Source organism: Physella acuta, unplaced genomic scaffold (assembly GCF_028476545.2).
Source record: "Physella acuta isolate Inbredline_101_S28 unplaced genomic scaffold, ASM2847654v3 ptg000620l, whole genome shotgun sequence".
NCBI classification, from domain to species: domain Eukaryota; kingdom Metazoa; phylum Mollusca; class Gastropoda; family Physidae; genus Physella; species Physella acuta.
This window is the reverse complement of record NW_026732139.1, coordinates 579,126-604,874: the sequence shown is the minus strand read 5'-3', so window position 1 is coordinate 604,874 and position 25,749 is coordinate 579,126. Positions and strand designations below refer to the sequence as shown.

At 36.7% G+C, this 25,749-nt stretch overlaps 1 protein-coding gene across 1 annotated transcript; it reads right to left on the bottom strand.

The window, feature by feature from the left end:
* Positions 1-1,587: 1,587 nt before the first annotated feature.
* Positions 1,588-25,489, bottom strand: LOC131947995 (cryptochrome-1). Its single transcript, XM_059309437.1, has 12 exons — positions 25,098-25,489; positions 20,228-20,336; positions 19,356-19,498; positions 8,669-8,853; positions 8,332-8,420; positions 8,007-8,147; positions 7,560-7,730; positions 6,776-6,916; positions 6,090-6,241; positions 5,317-5,516; positions 3,515-3,556; positions 1,588-3,332 (listed from the first exon to the last, which is right to left on the bottom strand). The coding sequence occupies exons 1-12, from the start codon at positions 25,298-25,300 to the stop codon at positions 3,235-3,237; spliced, it is 1,674 nt and encodes a 557-aa protein (XP_059165420.1). The 5' UTR covers positions 25,301-25,489; the 3' UTR covers positions 1,588-3,234.
* Between the last annotated feature and the right edge of the window lie 260 nt (positions 25,490-25,749).

Below are 25,749 nucleotides of genomic sequence, written 5' to 3'. Positions count from 1 at the left end.
TTTGTTCCTGATCAACATTTCTTAACAAAAATTATTCCTGATCAACATTTCTTACGAAATTGTACTGATCAGCATGTCTTGATATGACTTCTGATTTATCATGATCTGATCAACATCTCTAGATTTGACATATGATTTCTCTGTTTTATAATTGCATACAAATTATTCTCCACACTGAAGACATGTGTTTATTGTGTACATACATTTTATCTGTCTTGTATCATTATTTCTAATTTTTTATTCTTACAATTAAAATGTTAGGTTTGAGTAGTTTTAAAACTTTAATGTGCCTTTTTTAAAATAAATAAACAAAGTGAAGCTAGTCTATAATCATTCTTGTCACTATTAAACACTTCTGTTGTTTACATTTTTCACTTTGTTTATATTTTTAAACATTTATCTGACTTGATTTTTTTTTGTTTTAAAACAAGTAGCAGACTTCAGTGTTAAATTAAAATTAGCTTCATGAATGCAAATGTAATGGGTTCATTTGAGATAGTTTTACTGGGAGAATGCCTTAATATGTTGACATTGTTGGTGTTTAAACCTACTAGATATAATTAAAACAAGTTTTTAATGTAGATCTTGTCAACTGATTTGAATCCTGTGTAAAGGAAAATGTTCCTTTTGCTGTCGGTGACAAACTTTAATGTCACCAGGTCATGTTAACATTGTTTTACTACTAGTCATTTGCACAAGTATTACAAGTCTACTTGTTTATGAGTAGGTGTATGAGTCATCGTGTATGGTTAGAAAAACATTCATAAAAATATTGTCATCTGTGTAAAGGTATTTAATAACCTCAGTATAAAGAAGCGAATGTTAAATAATATTTCAAGTAGTTTTATTAACAAAAATTGCCTAATGTTTGAAAACTTCATTACAGTTGTACCTGTTGTCATATCTAGGTTGATATTTTTAAAACTTAGTACAATTGTATTTGTTTTGTTAGATTTAATTTAAAAAAAATTTAAATGCCATTATTCTTATTTTGTTAGTGGCTTTATTAAACAAAATGTATTGTAGAGAAACTTTGTACAACTGTTTGTGTATTTTGGGTTTTAACATGACAAAGTCTTCTTGTACTTTTCACCATAAGGTATTTTGTACAACTGAGCAATAAAATCAATTGTTTCTTACATTGATTTCTTTGTTTATGATGTTGTGCTTGGGCAAGAGCATATGATTGCTTACTCCAAGTCCTGAGTTTTGACCTGGGCAGATGAGGCATGTTAACTGGAGACAGCAACTCATCTAGGGGAGAAAACTCCAAAATAAAACAACTGCTGCCTTGCAGATTGTTCTTGGGTAGACATAATGAAAAGTAGGCTGAAGTTGACTTGCTACACCTGTGTCTGAGAAAACCCCTTCAACATTACCAATGAGCAAGAAGAAGAAAGATTTCCTTCAGAACAAGTTATGATGCCTGTCAAGAGTTGGAGAGCTTATAATGCAGTTTGCTTTTGAAAGATAAAAAGCTTAATCTCACATTGTCCTGTCCAGTGTGACCTTGACCCACATTTAAACCACACATTTATCCTGGCTTACTAAAAATGTAAACCAAACAAGAATAAAATGAACACATACTTTATTCTGGTCCTAAATTCATTACTTCAATATACTAAAGGTGATCTACTGGCAATTACGTTAAAAGTTCGAGGCTCATATCTAACTTGTAATGTAATTGCCAGTCATTCTCTACATATTCAATATGCCTGGGGTAAATCTGGCCTTCTTTAATATTACTTCAATCATTCATTTAAAAACTCAAACAATTATTTTGTTTTGGAAAGCCCCAAAGGCAAAAAGCTCTTTCAAGCTTATGTTCAGGCTGGTCTAATTGGATAATGAATCTGATCTAGCTTGAGGAAAAATATTTCTTGATATTATACAAAAAAATTGTCATTATTTGGTAAGAAAATAAAAAACATTAACAACACAATGGTCTAAAAAGTTAACAGCTGTCCTAATAAAATGGAGAGAACAACTGGTCTAATGTTTCCACATTGCTTTTAATTTGTACCCAATATTATAAGTATTATGGAAAGACTGGGCCTAGCGGTAGACTGCTAACCCAAAAGTCTTGAGTTTGAATCTGGGTTCAAGTCAGTAGAATGTCACTGAGTCCACCTAGCTCTGATGGTACTTAACTCATGTTAGGCAAAGCAAAAGCCGCTGGGCATAGTGTTGACCACCTATCCCTTCATATGCCGAGGTATCTAAATCAGATGAACTCTACTTCATCTGCCCCATGTGTCTTGGGCACAAACAGGAAAAGATGATCATAATTATTAGAAGTGAACAAGGATAAAAATCAACATGGGAATGTTGTTTGTGTGTGTGTTTGAACATCTCACATCCAAGTATTGGTCATATAACAGTGAATAGCAGTATGTATGTACATTACAACCTTTTCAGAGGGTGGAGGGCTGAGATAGGATCTTATGATACATGTTTAAGGTTGGAACAATGGACATTGAAGGGAATGTTAGGCGTGTGAATGTCTCATATTCAAGCAATGTTCTTGTGGTAGTTAATTACAGTATGTACAAACAGAAAAAAAAATTCAAATATGACATGATTATTTAAAAGCAATGAATAACAGTCAAGCAGTTTAAAAAAATAAACTTCATATTAGATGTATATGTACATAGTTATCGCAGTTATTTCCCAGTTAGTACACAGCAGTACAAAACCACCACACTCACCATGTATTTAGACTTAAGAAACATTTTCTTTTCCTATGAGAGATCAAAGCATGAAACAAATAAGTAGAATTTAGTTGTGGTAAATATTTTTTAGTCAAAATTAAAACATTAGCCTAAACAAATATTGTATGTAATATTCAGTTTTAGATTAGTTAACATTTAAAAAAACTTGATTTATATGTTTTAGTAATAAATCGTGAGTAAAGGATAGAATTATTAAAAGAACTAATAGTAAGTTTGTCAAAATGTATCAATAAGACAGTTTAGCAATGTTTAACATATTATCTTTCAGACAGTGGTTCATTCTCCACAAGCAACATTGTTTAAGCCCAGTTCTCTATAATTGTTTACAATATTTAATACATAAGAGATAGTTCTTTAACTGAATATAGCATGTTTGTTCCACTCTGTGTCCTTAGACAGCCCTATAAAGCCAAAGCAGTGGCTATCAGTGTCTGCTTTATCAACTCAAGCTTGCTGGTCACTCAACATGACCGGTGGTCAGGCGTTTATTGATTGTGAATGATCACTCATCCACTTGCTTCCTGCGTCTTTGTTTCTGTGTGACGTCTTCATCTGAGGAGCTGCTTAGGAACATTTTGGCCTTGCTGAGAAAGAGACTCACTAAGGAATAAAAATAACGTAATGTAGGAACATTTAGGACTTGCTGAGAAAAAAACTTACTAAGGAATAAAAATGATGGATGTAGAAGTTTCTGAATACACCAGATAGGCTACTTAAAGTCACTTACATAGTAATACAATGGATAAGTTGATTATTATTTTATTGTAAAATGTAAACATTACCTTTTGGAATTTTGGGTAAATCCAGAAACATTCTTTTGCTTGCTGAAAAAAAAATTACTTAAATATAATACACATTGTTGGGTAAACTCTAACTTTAAATATCAAAATCAATTATTATATTTTTAATTTTTTTAAATTTAAAATTAACACACATAATTTTATTCCATCTAATTATAGCATGTAGTATATTCACTATGTATAACAACTAATTTAACAAAAGTACAAAGAACTTCCAGAATGAGAAATATTTTCAGAATTTTTCAAGCAGAACAGTTAAAAGAGACTTTGGGCTTTAAGAAAAAAGGTGAGATTTTTAAGATTGAAGTAGTTAAAAGAGAAAATTAAAGTTAGTTCAGTTCTTTTTTAATCAAATGAGTTTGAAATTTGCACACTGCAAAAAAATGAGTTACAGGATAGATTTAAAAAATGAAAGCTTTGTTTTTAAAAATATAAATTGAGCACTATAAAAAATCAATTACATATTTAATGGACACAAGCGAGAAAAGTCTCAAAGGTATTTGAGAGGTGCATAAATTAATTTTAAAATCTTGCACGGCGTAGTTACAATTAATATGGTTATAAAATCCTGTCTGTCTGGTTTTTTTCGGACTTTACTAAAGATTGGACGTATTTGATGTTTTTAATATCTTCGGTAACTAAATAAAGATTAAAAAAAAAAGCAAAAACAATTTGGTTTTCACGTGTAATGGCGACATAAACAATGGCATCCTGCTATTGGATAGGCCGACACAAATTTTATTGTACACATTGTAAGCTAAAAATAGAAAACTAGGTCATGGGGTGTTAAATTTGCATTGTTATTTAAAAACTTGATCTGCAAAGTTTTGTAAACAAATAGTTATCGATCACTAAGTTACTGTACAGCCAATCAATATTTGTCTTACGAAAGTGAAACATCCGGTTATAACTTAGGCTTGATGAAAATAAATAGAGATGTAGCCTTAAATTCAACAAATTATTTTCAAGTTCTCTGGATTTGCAACTTTTATAGCATTTATTCTAAAAATATAAAATTTCTAAATTAATTTTAGGCTTAAGTTTTTATTTTTTTTTACGGTCTAAATCTAAAAAGCATGTTTTTATTCCATGTCAACAACACTATGGAAGGAATCTCGTCAACTCGCTTGCCTCCATTAGTACTGTGCCATATAAATTTGATATAGACACACATTTTTATGAATATGTTGTTAAGACATTTCTATTTAAAATGTATGAAAAGAAATAAATAGTTATGCTACATGAATATGACTTCAATTTTAAACTGATACTGTTAACCAAATGAAATACTTCTGTTTAAAAAAAATCTGTTTTTTTTTAAAATTTAAGATTTGAAATAACTAGCAACTCCCGTTGTTTTACATGAAGAGATGCAAATCCAGCAAGGTTTATCAAATCTAAGAAGTTTTCATGCACAAAATGCATACAAAATATTTTAAAATATTCTTAATGTGAAAGAACCAATGCTATTTTAAAAAGTCAATTTTTCTTAAAGCACATTACAAATTTATCAATAAACATGCTAAATGTTACATTATATTTCTTTTATAGTTGCTGAAAAAGGCATTGAAAAAATATGTTTTTATGGATTTCTAAATTAGAAAGTTTAATTTAAAAGAAAGTAAAAACCTATCAGTTTAATAAATTTAAAAAACTAAGATAAATAAAAAAAATTATATAAAAATTAAGATTATCTCAAGTAGGACAAGGGATTATTTGGACAACAGGTAATGAAGAACTGACCAACACAATTTGGTCAAGTTGTAAATGAATATTTGACCAACCTGAAGATTTAAGCACCAGTCTTTTGTACACTTGTCTCATGCGTTCAAGGTTAACTCTGCAAGCTTCTGAGTGCTGCACCATGGGCAGTGGATAGTCCTTGCCTATGATACACTTAGCAGCTTTCTGAACAGATTCTGGAGCTGTCCATGGCTCATAAATGTACTGTGTAGGAAATCCTTTCAGCTGAGGCAGATAATGTCTAGAGGAGATTAGAAATGACAACTTGAATTAAGGGAGGCAAGGAATGACAATTTAAAAGTGAAGACAAACTGACAAGATAAATGACAAGTTTATGGAGGAATGAGGTGACAACTTTAAATAGTGACATTTTAATAACTAATGGCAGTCATCTGTGTTTTTATACTTCACTGAGAAATTTTTGTATTTCACTTTCAATAAAAGTTTTTTTTCTCAAAATTTTTGGATTCTTTTCCCAGTTGTACCACATTTCAAGAAGTGTGAGTGATCAGTTTATTAGATTACTTGAAAAAGCTTTTTTTACTAAGATGATTTTGTACATTAATTTTTTAAAGTAATTAAGAAAATAAAACACAGGAGTCAAGGTGTGTAGTCTTTGTATAGGCTCAGTATTACTGTAACAATACTGTTAGAATATTTTCTCATTAAAATAATAAAAAAGTTTATTGTTTTAAACTACACTAAAAGTTAATTAAAAGAAGTTACGTAAATATGCTTTATATTCCTCTATAAAAACCACTCTAAAAATGAGTGTGGATAACCACACTATGTTACGCGGCAATGTATTTCCTACCTAACAAAGTCTCCAGAAGGGTCAGCTCTCTTCCCAAAGCCAACAGGGCAGTAGCAGTGGAAGAACTGCTGAAAAAAAGCTGAGCATGAGAGCCACATCCACATGCCAGCATTCACACTCCAGTCTGCGTCCAGCAGCATCTCATCAAACACCTGGTGATACACAAATTAATTAATTTTTAATCAACCATCGGGTGATCACAAATTAATTTTTAATCAAACACCTGGTGATACACAAATTAATTAATTAATTTTAAATCAACTATCGGGTAATCACAAATTAATTTTTATTCAAACACCTGGTGATTCACAAAATAATTTTTAATCAACCATCTGGTGATACACAAATTAATTTTTAATCAACCATCTGGTGATAACACAAATTAATTTTTAATCAAAAACCTGGTGATACACAAATTAATTTTTAATCAACCATCTGGTGATACACAAATTAATTTTTTATCAACCACCCGAAGTCACATTTTAATTTTAATCAAGCGCCTGGTGATACATAAGTTAATGTTTAATTAAACACCTGGGAATCCCAAATTAAATCAGAATTTTAGGCATTTCAGAACAAACTGATGAGCTATTATAAAAGAAAAACCACAGGAGGATTTAACTGGAGCATCTACTGAAAAAGTTAATGCTATATGCATTACAGGGCAGATGAAATGGCAAACCTACCTTCATTCCTTCTTCCCATGAAATCCACAGGTCCCCTCTTGTGAGAAAACAGGCGACAGCATGTCTGGCCAAGTGATGGATCCAACCCTCCTTCCTCAGTTGTACCATAATGGCATCAATCCAGGGGAAGCCAGTCATGCCCTGTTAGAGGGAAACAAGTTAAACGTTGATAACTCTGTATCACAGTGGTGCTGGAAAGGGGGTGGGTTACAGGAGGGGAGGGTTCAGAAATTACACACACACAAAGTTACAGCAATTGACAGCAGTGTATTTGTGTGTGTTTATATTATATATTTTACTTACACATTATTTGTAAAGAAACCACTACCAGAATAATGAAAGTATATCACACCAAAAGCTACATCACAGTCCACAAAGTGGCATCACTTCGAGCTTTGGCCATAACATATACTTACATTTTTTTTAACACAACCCCCCCCCCCCCCATTACAAAATCTTGCCTTCACCATTGTATTCATCATAATAATAATAAGTATAATAAACAAACAGACATCACAAATTAAGGACTATTATAAGTGGAATGGATGTTTCTACCCAAGGCTTTCATCAGCACAACAGTGTGGTTAAAGAATAAGCGAAAAGAAAAACAGTGACACAAGTTATTATTCACCTCACGCATAAAAAACAAACTAGCCTTGTCTAAATGCCATGATATTTAGCTGAAGAGATTGGTATTTGTGGACAATAATAATACCATGTGTAGACCTACTTAAGATAAGAGAATGAAGTTTACTTTTTGTTTATCAAGAAAAATGATCCCTACCTCAGCCCATTTAGCCAAAGCTTCAGGGTTGTGTTCCCAAGGTATCTGTACACATATAGCATTGCCCACCATGCGGTCAAAGTTTGGATTGTTTGTGGCCACGGTATAGAAGAATTCTCTCCATAGCAGTTGGCCATGTAAGGCAAGAGGTGGGTCTGTTCCTTTTTTTACCTATTTAAAAAATACCAGTAGCACATTTTAAATATTAAATTTTAAACTGACATTAATGCAAGGGTAGGATTAAAATATCTAAAATTATGATTATAAATAATGCTAGCAATATATATTTTTTTTAATATTAGAATACCATTATTTCTAATGCTTGCAAAAGATTATAAAACAAAAACAAATTACTATGGTAAAATAATGACGTTTCTTTTTGAAAAAAATAAAATGAAAATATTACATTTTAGTAGCATGAATTATAATACTGCGACAATTTCCCACCTTTTTATATAACTCTGTAAGCTTCCAGTAAAATGTTCTTGGAGACAGACAACCAAATCTTAGATACGGGCTGAGTCCAGTTCCACTTGGATACAATGACTGGGGGCTCATCTTAGGACGTTCAAAGCTGGCCACCCATGCCTACATGGGTAAAAATAAAAAATTTTTTTTTTTAAATTTCAAATTTTTTTTCCCCATTTAACTTACTCATCTCAACAAATGTGGATACTCATCTGGTACTAATGTAGGACACTTTAAAAAAAACAACTGTTTTAAAATAGTCAAATGTTTCTGGACAGGTGCATGCATGCCTGAGTGTACAAACCTTTCTTTCTAGATGTCGATACAATCTGGCAAGAGCTTCTGATTCTCCTCCACGGAACTGAGCGGGTCCCAGAGTGTCTGTGTCAAACCCTGGCAAATAAAAAAACATTTATGTTAGACAGTTCAGTAAAAATGTTAAAGTACAATGCCCTTTCAGACCAGACAATCTCAAGGGCAACTGTTTCTTTGAATTCAGAAGTGATGGTGTGATATTTGAATTCTCTGGGTTAGCATTAATGAAATTAATTTGCTTTAACAACTCAACTCATTACATCTAGTCAAGATTTTGTACAACTATGGATGACTAAGAATCTGAGATAGACAAATGATGATGTTACCTAATTCATCAAGTGAGGGTACATTAAATCGGTCATCGTGATCATCATCAACCGGAGTTGTTACCCCTGCGACCATCTGGGCTGTCAGTGTTTCACTGGGCTGTACAGGTGGCTCCATCTTGGAGAGTATTGACTGAAATCTTTTGTAAGTCAGGGGTGGGGTGTTGCCATTGGCTGCTATAACCCTGAGAATACAATAGAAAGTTTGGACTGAAATCTTTGATACAATAGAAAGTTTGGACTGAAATCTTTGATACAATAGAAAGTTTGGGCTGAAATCTTTGATACAATGGAGCGTTTGGACTGAAATCTTGAGTAAAATGGTAAGGTTGAACTGGAATCGGTCATCCACACATCTATCGCCTGCAGGAGCATTTCATCCAAAGTGATCCAGAGCTAGTTTTTAAACTACCACATGTGTTAACCCATTCTTGTCTAATCCACACAATCACTACCTGGTGTTTTTCTATCATGTCCTTTAATCCTGAAAATTCTAGTCGCGTGCATGCCTAAATATACTAGCCAGGCTTCTGAACGTGTGGCCAGTATATTGTCATTTTATTTAGAGAATTTCATGTTCGGCAAAACATATCTAGTTTTCGTTGTCAATGGTGTTAGATACACGCATAGTGTGATTTAGTAAAGCTAAGCGGTATGACAACAACAATCAGACGGTACTGATTATGTTACAAACTAGTCTTATAGTTGTACCTACCGGGGTTATCAAGTGCACCAAAAAAAAACTGGTTCGGTGTGTCATGGCACTAGCAAGATTTTAAAATAAACTTGGAATTCCCTAAACAGTTCTAGTTGTGAAATGGCGGGTGTTAATGACGTATGAAAAGCGGCGGGTAACCTTTTCGTGACCTGACTCACTGTGAAGCCAGCGAGGGGCGACAATTAGCTTTGTTTAGGTGACAGTTCTGTGAGCGGGGATATGTTTTAACAAGATAATTAACCACAAAAAAGTGCTAGCGTTACCAACAGTTTATCGCTCCATGCGATGATAAATATCTTTCACGGTTATCTACAATTGGAGAAACGCTTTTTGGAGTACTTCCACCCCCCCCCCTTTTTTGTTCCCCATCGTCAGAAAATATCAGACCTTCATTCTCAGAATTGTCACACTGCTGCCTTACATCTCATGGCAATTTGTTCTATTTAAAACGGCGGTTTCTTTTCTAAAATATTAATAGAGCTAGCTGGGTCAACATTAGGTATAGGCTACTGATAAATTCTTTTTACAATTTACACCAATAAAAAAAAAATAAATAAAAAAAAAAAATAAAAAAAAAATGCATAATTCGGTGTAAATACTATATTTTTAAGTGTTGAAGGCATGACGTCACAGTTTCTGCGATATCCCCCCCCCCTTTCCCCAACAGCTCGTCAAGTAAGTCCGAACCCTCCTTCCCCCCGTGAGTGTGACGTATTAAGGAAGCACCCCCCCCCCCCCCCCCGTTCGTTTTTTTTGCGGTGGACCAAAAAAAAAAAAGAAATAATAATTTAAAAAAAAAAAAAAGTCACATGTGCACTTGTAACCAGCCTCGAGCAGAAGGAATGTACCGAAATCGGATGGCGACGTGTTGACTCCGCCGCCACAATCAGCTAATCTTCGAGAACCGCACTATTGTACAACAGTTCCTGTACATTTTCCTTTTTCCTGCATTAGCCATTAACTATTATCATAACGTAGAAACGCGTGGGTTTCCCACTGATGGCATTTTGGTAAACAGACGCCGTTAAAAACACTTTCTATAGAAATAATAGGCGGTTCCTGGCATACCATGTCACTCTCGGCGGATTGGCCTACTCAGTGTTTCTTTCAGGCTGCCCCACCCCCTGAGCAATTCCACTGCCCCCCCCCCCCCACACCAAATAAATAAATATACATATAGAGAGAAATGTCTGAAAGAACCCCTGACAAGACTGTGTAAGCCACCGTAAAGTCCATACATCAAGGTGGTGCTCGGTCGTTTTGTGTCACGTGATTCCATTATAAATGGACAGCTTTGTAGGGTACGCGGTGTTTTTTTTTATACGGTAGAAAATGTTTGATGTGTTCAAAATTTCTTGAGAATATTATTTATATAATTACTTCCTAATCTTAACCATGCGACCCGTTACAAAAAAAAGTCCGGACCAAACAATAATTTCACACCCGAGAAGCAATTGAAGAAAGAAAGTAAAAAATAGGTTGCTCTTTTTTTTCCCGAAACAGGTTATAAGCCTGGCATGAACCAGTTAACCGCCATTAAAACCGAGATAACTGCCATAAGAACCGGATAACCGTCATAAGAAGCGGATAACGGTCATATGAATAGGATAACCGTAATAAGTTAATAACCGAATACACAACATAAGAACCGGATAAACGTCATAAGAACCAGTTAAGAAGCGGATAACCGTCACATGAACCGGATAACGGTCATATGAACCGACTAACCGCAATAATCGACTATACACCAAAAGAACCGGATACCCGTGGCTGCTGGTGTACCAGCAAGGCTTAGGTGGGTATTATTTTGGCATTCCAGCTCAAACTTGGACTGCAATTAGCAACTAAACGCTTTAGAGAGTTGATGGCTGATTGATGTGGGTGGGTGCTACTATCTAATTAATACACACCATACTGTTTACGCTGTAATTAATATTATTAATACAACATAATTAATGTATATAATTTAGTAGATATTTATTTATTTATATTGTTAATTATAACAGGAGTGGTGTCGCAATCACAAAACGTATTGGCTAACTCGGGAAATGGAGTTAAGTATTTTAAACTGGGGAAACATTTAATTTTGTCCAAGAAATAGTTGCGGTTTTACCGAATGTCAAAAGTATGTGGTTAGCGACGGGTTGTCTGTAGCAGCTATAGAGGTCAACCCCCCCCCCTCGTACTATCCAGTGTTTCTTCTAGACGCTTTTCTCCGGAAGAGGGGGGGGGGGGGGGGGGAGACACAGTTAAAAGTATATATTTCTATATAAATTTCATTTCGTTCGGGGAGGCGGTAGACCCCCCCCCCCCACACCTCCATCCGAAGAGATACTTGGAAGAAACTCTTGTACTATCTTTGAACTTACATTAAACGGAACTCATATAATTAGATCTGTCATCTAAATAAAAATAAGACGTACACACAGTGATATATTTGACAGGCACCAGCATTCACCTATACACAAACATTCTAAAAGGGGGTGTGTCCATAGTAAGTATTTTTATGTGTGTCAAATGCTGAGTTTTCAATTAGTTTTGGCCACTAAACAAGGACAATAACAAGTGTATTTTAAACAGTGGTTATTGGCCCTTGTCTAGCCCCTCCCCCAGTCTTAATTCTGTTAGTGTTACAGCCCTATGTGTATTGCCAAAGTCAAGGAGCCAACGCTTTTTTAAAGAGCCATTTTATCATACATCTCTGCCAAAAATTATTTTGCGAGCAGCGCTTGAGTGCTAGCCTATATGTTACTTCTGATATTTTAAACTGTATAAAATACATTAAAAATGAAAGTACATTTTGTCAAGTCTTTTATTACTATTGGTAACACCCGTTAAAACCCAATTAAAATTTAAAAAAAAACCACAATTTACACACTGGGATGAGTCAAATTTGAAAATCTCATACGACTTCTGTATCTAAGTTTGCCTGCTCTAGTTCCTGTACAATGACGATCTATAACAGAAACGTTGCCTGATCTATATCAGTCCACAGTGATTACACGGTCACCGTGCCCCCTCCCCCCTCGTGTCAATGTACTTTGCCGGAACCCCTCACCCCACGGTTGTTGTTATCTCAGCAGGAGTCAACACCCAACGACGTAACTAGCATACCGACACCCAGAGAAACATGCAGCATAACCGTGGTATAAAGTGTATGGAAATTCTCCCCAACCACCACGGAAGGACCAGCCGCACTGTACACTGTACATGCCTATCGTCTTCTAAGCCGTTGGTCCACACAATAAAACCAAAGAGCATCACTTTCAGTATCAAGAGATGAAGATAATGTGCAATAATAACTTTATCATACATAGTTCCATTGCCGTTACAATATCTCTAATGGCATGTGGACTAGTATATTGTACGAGCCATGGCCCTATATTAGCTATTACAAATTAGTTTATAAATGTCTGTCACGTTCGTTCAAATATGCAGTGACGCCACAAACCGTTAACTTCAAGTTCGTTTCAAATCAATGTCTTTCACGACCGCTGTCACTTTCCAGATCTACAAGCAAACTTTGACACTGTATTTACTGTACATCAGCTCTAACTTAACACTATATACTGCCACATTTTGTAAACGATATTTACTATGACGGTTCGCTAACAATATTTACTGTGACGTGTGCTATACAATATTTACTGTGACGTGTCCTATACAATATTTACTGTGACGTTTCCTCAACAATATTTACTGTGACGTTTCCTCAATAATATTTACTGTGACGTTTCCTATACAATATTTACTGTGAAGTGTCTAATACAATATTAACTGTGACGTTTCCTCAACAATATTTACTGTGACGTTTCCTCAACAATATTTACTGTGACGTTTCCTCAATAATATTTACTGTGACGTTTCCTATACAATATTTACTGTGAAGTGTCTAATACAATATTAACTGTGACGTTTCCTCAACAATATTAACTGTGACGTTTCCTCAACAATATTTACTGTGACGTTTCAAAAATAATATTTACTGTGACGTGTCCTATACAATATTTACTGTGACGTTTCCTATATAATATTTACTGTGAAGTGTCTTATACAATATTAACTGTGACATTTCCTGAACAATATTTACTGTGACATTTCCTAAACAATATTTACTGTGATGTTTGCTAAACTATATTTAAATATTGACCATGTCGCTTTAAAAAAATTGCTTTGACACACATCAGCTTCTATTGTCTGCTAACCAATATTTACAGTGACTTTACATAAACATCATCTACTTTCACGGTTGCTATACAATATTAACTGTCACGTTTTCTAAAAAACAAAACAAAAAAAAAACAAAACAAAAAAAAACCATAGACCTACAACTACAACATCTGATGTCACGTTTGTCAAACAATAACTACTGTCACGTTTACTAGAGCCAATACTGACGGTCAAAGAGTAGCGAGTCAGCAGTCAGTCAAATCTAATGACCGGCCATGACAAACTGTCTGACTGGGTAACGCGAGACGTGCAATTTTACGGTCTTACCAACAGATGGCGCGGCTACTTTTAGCATTCAATGATATAATCCTAATTTACGAGCGCGAGTAATCATTCATGTGGGAAGAATAACCGGCGTGGGCTGCTTCTGGTGACACGACATTAACATAATCATTACCAGGTAGGCTTAATGATGGCTCGGTAAAAAAAAAAAAAATCTCTAGTCTGGATTTTTAGAACGATGTACATGCGATTTTTAGTCTTCATTGTATATGACAGACTTACTCCTTACTTTAGTAAGTACCTTACCTTAGTTTTTGCAGTGGCATAAAAGTATTTTAGCAGTGGTAGATAAGTATGTGGTTATTGTGTAGTTTTAGCGGTACCCTAATGTGTGTAGAACACGCAGGCCATATAGATGTTTACAGTGGTGCAGAGAGTTGCTACTGTAGCTAAACTACTCACAATATATTTGGATTTAGTGTCTAGACAAAGTACCCTGAACTTTAAAGGTCCAAATGATTAATAGTTTTTTTTTTTAATAACTGTATTATATGATAGTAAAAGTGTCCCCGTCCCCCGTCCCCTCCCAATCCACGAGAAAAAACTTCAGCTAGGCCCGTGAAAACTGAACACGCACCGTGTGGCATCATGAATGTGAACCTACTGCGCCAATCGTAAATAAAATGTATGCACATATTTATAATTGTCACTCCACAGCAATTCCACATCAATATTTCTTTCCGGTATAATTATCTCTTTAAACAACTTAATTAATTAACAAAGCAAATGAATACCGGGGTACTAATGCAGTTGTCCTTGGATGTAAAAAAAATATATTAATGAAGCAGTTGTGTTTTCCCGCGGTACATGGGTTACGTCCCATAGTTGTAAAATGACGAAACGCCGGCTGTGTCGCAAGACTCAAGGGTCAAACCCAACGATCTCATTAGCCGTGGCCGTAATGAATGCCAGGACAATTAGCGCTTGATTGCGGGGTATTATGAAACACCGGGAGAGTTCAAGTTCAGACTACACGTTTAAGACAAATGATAGAACGTCAATCACAGTATTCGTGTTGGTACTGTAGTAGTTCAGACTACACGTTTAAGACAAATGATAGAACGTCAATCACAGTATTCGTGTTGGTACTGTAGTAGTTCAGACTACACGTTTAAGACAAATGATAGAACGTCAATCACAGTATTCGTGTTGGTACTGTAGTAGTTCAGACTACACGTTTAAGACAAATGATAGAACGTCAATCACAGTATTCGTGTTGGTACTGTAGTAGTTCAGACTACACGTTTAAGACAAATGATAGAACGTCAATCACAGTATTCGTGTTGGTACTGTAGTAGTTCAGACTACACGTTTAAGACAAATGATAGAACGTCAATCACTGTATTCGTGTTGGTACTGTAGTAGTTCAGACTACACGTTTAAGACAAATGATAGAACGTCAATCACAGTATTCGTGTTGGTACTGTAGTAGTTCAGACTACACGTTTAAGACAAATGATAGAACGTCAATCACTGTATTCGTGTTGGTACTGTAGTAGTTCAGACTACACGTTTAAGACAAATGATAGAACGTCAATCACTGTATTCGTGTTGGTACTGTAGTAGTTCAGACTACACGTTTAAGACAAATGATAGAACGTCAATCACAGTATTCGTGTTGGTACTGTAGTAGTTCAGACTACACGTTTAAGACAAATGATAGAACGTCAATCACAGTATTCGTGTTGGTACTGTAGTAGTTCAGACTACACGTTTAAGACAAATGATAGAACGTCAATCACTGTATTCGTGTTGGTACTGTAGTAGTTCAGACTACACGTTTAAGACAAATGATAGAACGTCAATCACTGTATTCGTGTTGGTACTGTAGTAGTTCAGACTACACGTTTAAGACAAATGATAGAACGTCAATCACTGTATTCGTGTTGGTACTGTAGTAGTTCAGACTACACGTTTAAGACAAATGATAGAACGTCAATCACTGTATTCGTGTTGGTACTGTAGTAGTTCAGACTACACGTTTAAGACAAATGATAGAACGTCAATCACTGTATTCGTGTTGGTACTGTAGTAGTTCAGACTACACGTTTAAGACAAATGATAGAACGTCAATCACTGTATTCGTGTTGGTACCGTAGTAGTTCAGACTACACGTTTAAGACAAATGATAGAACGTCAATCACTGTATTCGTGTTGGTACCGTAGTAGTTCAGACTACACGTTTAAGACAAATGATAGAACGTCAATCACTGTATTCGTGTTGGTACTGTAGTAGTTCAGACTACACGTTTAAGACAAATGATAGAACGTCAATCACAGTATTCGTGTTGGTACCGTAGTAGTTCAGACTACACGTTTAAGACAAATGATAGAACGTCAATCACTGTATTCGTGTTGGTACCGTAGTAGTTCAGACTACACGTTTAAGACAAATGATAGAACGTCAATCACTGTATTCGTGTTGGTACCGTAGTGATGGATATATATATAATTTATATACAAAATAGTTACTTTAAAAAGTGTTCGCCCCCCTCCCCTTAGAAATTTAAGTATGCACCACCTTTACTACCCTCCCCCTAGGAGAGACATGTCTGAAAGAAACACTGAGTACAACACTTCAGTAAATGTAGATACTAGCTTGGTTTTCAACGAATCTTTGCTAAGATATTGCTTTCTATAAAAACTGTACAGCTTTAAAATATAGTTCTATGTATATCTTGGATAGAGGCTATAGAAGCAAATTCAGAAAAAAAAGCAGGCTGAAATCGAATTCAATGGTCTATATAGCGCATAACAGGTAAAAATAAACATCTTCAACATTTAATATTTAATAGATTCACTTCTTCTAAAAGTAAGTTGAAATGAGGTTAGTATAATCATATGTTGAACAACATTATTTAGTGTGTTTTTTTTTAACTGAAGTTTCAGTTTTTACTATAAATTTATTTTCATCCAACATTTCAAGGCAGAATTACAAGCTGTTACCTTATGAAGCTACGCAGATCTTAAACACATTGTCACCTATGTACCAGACACAAATAATAAAGCAACGAGTAGGTTCACATAAACCAAACATATTATGGATATTAGAAAAAATATTACTTTCAATATATGTTGTGATATAAGCCTATTTAATACTAGATAAATGGCCCGTTGAGGAAGGGTACAACGGGCGCTAGGCTGATAGTGCTGTCTCTTTTCTCTAAACTAAAACCATCCCCCCCCCCCCACACACACCCCCACCCCCACCCCCCCACACACACCACCCCCACCCCCCCACACACCACCCACCCCAACACACACCACCCCAACACACACCACCCCCACACACCACCCCCCACCCACCCCCACCCACCCACCCCCACCCCCCAAAAAAACATGTCTACCGTCCCATTCAACGAAATATAATTATATACTTTTTCCAGTGTCCGCCCCCTTCCCGAAAATTCTACCCCCGCCCCCGAAAACCTCAAGTACCCCCACCCCTCTCCGGGGAGGAAAAAGTCTGAAAGAAACACTGGTGTCGCGCTTAGCCACTACGCGAAGAATTGCATTAAAGAAATTGCGAGAAAACCACTTTTTAGATTAGACACATTAATTAGGTGGTAATTTTATTATAGAGTATCGATGAGGAAACCACCCCACCCCACCCCCCCCCCCACACACACACCTCCACACACCACCCACCCCCACCACCCCCACCCCCACACACCACCCCCCACCTCCCACACCCCACCCCCCACTCTCAAAAAAATCATGTCTACCGTCCCATTCAACGAAATATAATTATATACTTTTTCCAGTGTCCGCCCCCCTTCCCGAAAATTCTACCCCCGTCCCCGAAAATTTCAATTACCCCCACCCCTCTCCGGGGAGGAAAAAGTCTGAAAGAATTACTGGTGTCGCGCTTAGCCACTACCCGAAGAATTGCATTAAAGAAATTGCAAGAAAACCACTTTTTAGATTAGAAACATTAATTAGGCGGTAATTTTATTATAGAGTATCGATGAAGAAATTTCTATTGAGTTGGGGAGGGGGGGGGGGGGGGGGGCTCAGACGTTCCTACGCGTGGGGTGGGGCTTCGCCCCTACCCGAAGAATTGTATGCAAGAAACTCTTCACGCAAACCATTTAGATTAGACAACATTTCCTTTTTATTCAATGTTTACGCGAAAATCAATGACGTCATATAACTGTGAGCACTCTCTGGGTTTGAGATTATTTTCTACTCTATGCTAAATGTGTCGACGTCATACTTCGTCTTTCGTTTCACTGTGAGAGTTTTTAAATTGCTTGTGTTTTCTCTAGAGCGTTCTTGTCAGATAGAATTTTTTCTTATGTTTTCTCTAGAGCGTTCTTGTCAGACAGAGCGTTCTTGTCAGATACATAGATACACAGACAGCGAAACTATTATTATAGACGAGAAAAATGGCCCGTTGAGGAAGGATACACCGGGCGCTAGGCTGATAGTGCTGTCTCTTTTCTCTAAACTAAACCCCCCCACACCCCCCACCCCCCCACACACCACCCCCCCACCCACACACACACCACCCCCACCCCCCCCCCCCCCACACCCCCCACAAAACATGTATACCGTCCCATTCAACGAAATATAATTATATACTTTTTCCAGTGTCCGCCCCCTCCCCGAAAATTCTACCCCCGCCCCCGAAAATTTCAAGTACCCCCCACCCCTCTCCGGGGAGGAAAAAGTCTAAACTAAAACCACCCCACCCCCCACACACACCACCCCCACACACACCACCCCCCCCCCCCCCCCACACACACACCACCCCCCCCCCCCCCCCCAAAAAAAAAATATGTCTACCGTCCCATTCAACGAAATATAATTTATATACTTTTTCCAGTGTCCGCCCCCTCCCCGAAAATTCTACCCCCCGCCCCCGAAAATTTCAAGTACCCCCACCCCTCTCCGGGGAGGAAAAAGTCTAAATTAAAACCACCCCACCCCCCCCCCCCCCACCCCCCTAAAGAAACATGTCTACCGTCCCATTCAACGAAATATAATTATATACTTACGCGGGGGTGGGGCTTCGCCCCTACCCGAAGAATTGTATGAAAGAAACTCTTCACGCAAACCACTTAGATTAGACCAAATTGCCTTTGTATTGAACGTTTACTCGATAATCAATGACGTCATATAAATGTGTGCACTATCCGGCTTGAGATTATATTCTACTCTGTGCTAAATGTGTCGACGTCATATTTCGTTTTCGTTTCACTGTGCATGTTTTTAAATTGCTTGTGTTTTCTCTAGAGCGTTCTTGTCAGACAGATAGATAGATAGATAGATAGATAGATAGATAGATAGATAGATAGATAGATAGATAGATAGATAGATAGATAGATAGATAGATAGATAGATAGATAGATAGATAGATAGATAGATAGATAGATAGATAGATAGATAGATAGACAGACAGCGAAACTATTATTATAGATGATAAAGTAATGAAGAAATGCAATTTGTACTTACACTTTAGGGTCGTACAGTGTGTGGGATGACTTGGAGATAACTTGTATGTTGAATTCACGGGCCATGGCCGAGATGGCCGAATCTCTTTCCTTGCCATATGGCTCAGGATCTTCTTCAAAAGCCAAAACTGATATGTCCCAATCCTAAATTAAAAATAAATAAACTGATAAATAAAACTACTAATTAAGCTGAGAGCCAATAACAAAAAACAGAATTAATTGTTGTCGTCTAAAGCACATCTACCAGAACCCCCCCCCCACCCATCAGGAGAAAATACCTGAAAGAAACCCCAATGGTGAAGGCAACAGGCAATTGTAAAGGTTCAAACACAAAAAAATGTACTAATAGAAATAACTTTAATCACTAGCAAGTCTTGTCAGAGCTGTTTGTGACTAGGGTAGAAACTATAACAGTATTGTCTTACATTAAAAGCCAACAATTGGAATATTTCCCTCACTGTGTTAGTTAGCATGAGTAAGCAGAGATTTAAGTTTTTACCCTTAATGTATAATAAGCTATGACTCAGAAAACATCCTAACTCATATTTTCTGCAGTGAAGCAACCATACTTTCATATGTTGATCTTTTGTTTTTGTTTTATCAAGTGTATCCTACTGAAAAATAACAGTATGGCACACTTCAGACCTATAGCCTATAGATTGTGAGGGACTATTATTTTTCTTGTAAGTCAGGTAAGCTGGGTAGATATAGCTAGGAGCTGAGCTCCATCAAACTACCAACCCCTTAACCATGACAGGTGGGGGTGGACGTGGGGGTAAGTTAATGATCCTACAAGTAGACAGTTGATACAGTGGTCGCTGTATTCTAGGTGAGCGCTCTCTGAACAGAAACACGAGCACAAAGTTTAGTAACCTGAAACAATCGAGGCAGGACATCAGCTGGTTGACCTCTGACCACGAATAACCGGCTGTTGAGTTTCCTCAAACTGCTGTCCAGGTCCTCTAAACTTTCCAGCAAAAACCTGGAATAGAAATGGTCTTGGTATAGCTCGTGTCATATAGGCCTACACGTTATATGGGCGTCATATGTCATGCATAGCATCTATAATACATATGGGTCTACATGTCACATGGACGTCACAAGTCGTGCATAGCATCTATCACATATGAGTCTACATGTCAAATAGACGTCATAAGTCGTGCATAGCATATATCTTGCATATGGGTATACATGTCACATGGACGTCATAAGTCGTGCATAGCGTCTATCATACATATGGGTATACATGTCACATGGACGTCACAAGTCGTGCATAGCATCTATCATACCTATGGATCTACATGCCTCATGCTCACATCACACGTTATGCATCAGTCATCACATATAGCGGCTTTCATACACTTGACATCGGCAAATCACGGGCTATACATAGAGGAGTCGCGACCCATTTCGGCGCATGGGGCAAACTATCAAATCTGTCCGCCCCTCCCCCTCCCCCACCCTATTTTATATTTATTCACCTTGGCAAAAAAAAAAAAAAAAAAAAAAAAAAAACCGCCCCTATCCCTTTCCCCCAAATTTTGCAAAATCGGGACACTTTTTACCAGTCAAAGTTCCTTAAAAGTGTCTATATAGGTATCACACAACTGATGAGTAAAACGATGAGCTTTCTTAACTTTGACTGTGGATAATTCAGTCATGCAACTCAACATGAGCTTTTTACTTTATTCTTTTCAACCCCATTTGGCGCCCTTCTACGGTAGGCGCCCTGGGCTACCGCCCCCACCCGCCTTCTCCTATATACGGCTCGGTACATCATCCTATTTTATACCAGTGATATTACATGCACACACTTGTAGGTCTATACAAAACTATAATTAACATGAATAATTTAGTTTTATAGCATCAACAAGTAGCCTAATCGATCGAATGATGTAGGTTTAAAATAAAGACTTAATAATGTACGCTAATTATGTATACCCGTGAATTCATTCACCTCTAATTGACAAGAACGCACACGGAGATAAATTAATTATCTGTTACTGCGTTCTGATTACGTGAAAGTAGGTCAACTAGACATTTTGTGATAATAGCTGAGGTTGCGGGGCGACCAACGCCTATTTTAATGGCAGGAACTATGTTACTATTTAATACTATTTAATTGTTTCGTTGTTGTTTAAACGTAGGCGCACAAATCTGACCCCCTTTAAGTGTGGCATCTACGGACGAACCCTATTATTAACATAAACCTGCGACTCTCAAATAGAGAAAGTAGGTTTGTGCCAGACTGCAGAAACGGTATGGGATGGAAGGGGGAGGGGGATGATCGATTTATTTTTGGAAAAAAAATACTGAGAAGTCGCGCACATATTGCAGGTCTGCAATAATAATATACTGCATGGGTTGTTTATTATTTATTTATATTTTGGGTAGGGGGGGGGTATAGATCAATGCCTGTGGGATAAAAGTGTGGCTGTGCCAATGCGCTGGAAACACCTATTTGGAAATGTACACGTTATATTAATAAAATATGCAGTTATAAATCAGTACATGCTTATATCATAAAAATAAAATTTTGTTTCCAGAGAAAAACATTAAAGGGGCTTTTTACAATGTATCGACTACAAAGTATTTATGGAACAAGTAGGAATAGATGGAGACGCCAGAGTTTTTTGTTTTTTTCAAGGCAAAGTGACAAAAAATGGTGGCCGCTGGTCTAACCCGAGCCTCTTCCTCACAGCTGTCGAATAAATAATTTCTTTTTTTCCTGATGGCAAAAATGTGTTAGTACTATCTTACACAGATCCAGTGTTTATTCCAGGCATCCCTTCGGTGGGGGGGGGGGGGGGTCCGCTCCCCAAAGGAAATGGAATTTATGTAGAAAATAAATACTTTTAACAGTGCCCCCCCCCCCCCCGAGAAAAAAGTCTGGAAGAAACACTGCACAAATGTGTTAGTACTATCTTACACAGATCTACCTTTACCAGTGAGACGGGATATGCCTACATGTAGCTCATGGCTGGGTATTTAAATAAAAAACGTTACATTCGATGTAAGCTTACATCAAAACACAACATGGCTATTCTACTGTAATTAGTAAAACAGTCAAAGCACAACATTGCAATTCTACTGTAATTAGTAAAACAGACTATATAGTCCTACATAGCCTAGACTTACTACCTGTGGCATTATTTGTGTTTCGTATGTTGGCTAAGTCTGGATTTATTTAGTTTTCCGTGTGCAACCAGGGCAATGATTGTGGGCGGTTACTTAAAGCGTTACAAGAGCAGCGCGAGGCATCGTGTATGGAAGCCGACACAAACTTGGTTGTACAGTATTGATTTTTTGAAATCCCTATCGAAATGATGTCGGCTGTCGCCATTGGATAACACAAATTAATTTATCTTGTCAACATTCACAAGCTACTTTTCACTTAAAAAGAATGGAATAGATTAAGAAAAAAACAACAATATTGAATAAATTATGTGAGATTACTCAAAAAAAAAACAAAAAAAAACAACAAAAACTGTCGTGTAAAAACTAAAGCGAAAGCCTAGGACCCCCCCCTCCCCCCCCCCCCCCCCACACACACAGATAGTTCGTAATACCTTCGATCTGTCTTCATTAGAATACGCCCTAAATGAAATGTAATCGAAAAACTTGTGAGCGTCTTACAACAGTGCTTGTGAATGTGCGTTAAGGGACTAGAAGCAGAGATTGTTATTTATTTTATGCCTCTAGAGTTGCAAAATAAATCGACACACTCATTTATCTTAACCGTTAAGACTTAACGTTTAAAGTTAAATGTTTGATATCTAACTCCCGCCAGGCATCAAAACGACCAATATTGACCTTTATTTACAGAGTCCGTCGTGGCCAAAGTTTGATGATAAAAAGGAGATCTAGAATCTAGTTCTACTACTAGTCTAGAGAACTTAGCGTAAAAAATCGGAGCCCATTTATCAGTCGATCTTTTGTTTAGTCATAAGTTGAATAACGAGGGAGAGTTATTTGATTGAAGAATGAGGTCTGATACAGTGAAAGCATATTCCCTACGCGCGATAGAGAGCTATATCTATAAACAAAACTATTATGCATGCTGTTGGGGTCCTGAGTTTCTCCCAGGCATCTCCTCCGAAGAAAGTCTACCGCCCCTCCCGAACGAAATTGAATTTATATAGAAAATATATACTTTTAACAGTGTCCGTGTTTTTCTGTCGGTTTCGCTTTGAGAGTATGGATAATGCAAGAGTTAGCGTAGTTATACTAAAACAAGTTAATAAAAAGTCTAGTGACAATTTAAGCGCAATTTCCTTAATTAATTTTTTAGAATTCACAGACCTACGTAAAAATCCTTTCGAACCTCCGCTCATTCGCTATGGTAAAATCCTTTCGAACCTCAGCGCTTTGCGCTAAAAACCTACACGATGCTCAGTTTAAATGTTCTTAATTAATTTTTTGTGACCGAACGGAAGGATATTTTTGAAAACTTTCTTCGGCAATATTGGTCTAAATTATGGCAGGAATCGATTGGTAAATGTTTCAAGTCGCTAAGTGGTCTGGTTGCCGAGATATGGAGCAAAAACTGCATTTGTTCAAGGTTTTTTTGGCTTTTCCGGGAAATCCATGAAGGAATTCGGGAATTTTGGCCTATGTTCATCCTCGGAACTTGCTTAACATATTTGCTTTTGGAACTAGTCCTCGATATTGCTTCGTTGAGGAGGAGATACGACTTAAAGGCTGCGGACACACATCCACACATCCATCCAGAAATGACGCATTATTAAACGCAATTGCCAGTATCTAGATCTATACGTTTTTTTTCTACTGTCAGAGCGGCTCCCAAAAATGCTATTTAAGTTGCACTTTTGAAATGCAAGGAAGTTACCGACCCCTTCGTTGGAGGTCTATATTTTTAAAATGAATGAATTCTTTTAAGGTCTTTTACTGTTTGTGAACAATTTTATTTTTGGGTGAATGTCCAACATATGAAACAACAACAACAACAAAAAAAACAACAACAAACAACCCATTGCACTATCATTATAGTTCATACGCACTTTAGGGCGGGTCTGATTTTTTTCCCGTGGCAGAGCAAATTAAACAGAAGAAATTATAAACTAGCATAACATTTTGTTATCTTGTAGGCCTACCTATAAACCTACTACTGTTGATCCAGTTCAGTGAGTATTTTTATAGCATGGCTTCCCCCCCCCCCCCCCCCCCAAGAAACAAAATTGTAGTTTGGGATAGATGGGGGTAGGTTGAAGCTGTCTTTTAAAGTTGCAATCAGGGGGAAAAGGGAGAGCTGAAGTATGGGGGGGGGGGGGGGGGGGGGGGTTCTGATGATCGGTGAATAAATGTGACGATAGGATGGGAGATATCAAAATAATTTTTTAAAAAATATGGCATCACTTAAGAATGACTCTTAACAGTGGGACAATTAATTAGGAGTTTAGGTTATTTATTATGGCATTAATAATTCAAAACGTGGAGTTTTAAAAAAAAATAGAGATCTAGTCTATAAGATTTTAGTTTGCAAATATTAGCAAATACACATGGAAATACATGAAAAATATTAAATTTAAATTATGTTAGTGTTAGTATATTGGCCTACATAAATAGGCCTTAGCCCTTATCTAAGTATAGATCTAGTATAACAGTAGAACATAATATTTCTAGGACTGTAGTATTTACTACTTATTAATATCATAATAATACAAATAACATGACAAAATTAATGTCTGCGTAATAATTAATTAGCTAATAACTAATAACCTACCTCCATTTATTTATCCCAACCTGTGAAGCACCTGCAAACCAAGGGTCCAATATATAAACGCATCGATATGTAGTTGCACCTTCCAAAGCCGTAGTCAGTGCAGGGTTGTCATGCAGGCGTAAACCTTTCCTGAACCAAAATAATAAATGTTTTTTAGGTGTTGGCGTCTGCGACATATTTTGTTCAGTTGGAGCTTCCTTCATGTTGTCAAGAATAATATTAAACCGTGGCCTCCATATAAATAATCTTAATTATTGTTTGTAAACAATTTCATTTGACGACTACGATAAAATTAATTTTGCTTATAGAACTAAGATAATGTTTTCAAACGCCTCGTTCTGTTATATACAGAATTCGAGATAAAATTCGTCGAGGTCTGCAACGTGACTTAAAAATAGAACAGGTTGCTTCTGATTGGTGAAACCAAGTCACATGGTACAATCAATGGCACGTGTTTTACGGCATGGCTGAAGTATTTTATTTAGGCTAGATTTTTAGATCTGCATCTATCTAGATCTAGCTTAGATTGTCTTGGTCCCTGTCTATTTTTTTTTAATCACGCACATTTCATCAATATGTAAAATAGAATATTATTTTTTTGAAAATAATATTAAAATATGAACTGATGGACTAAATCATTCAACATTTTTTC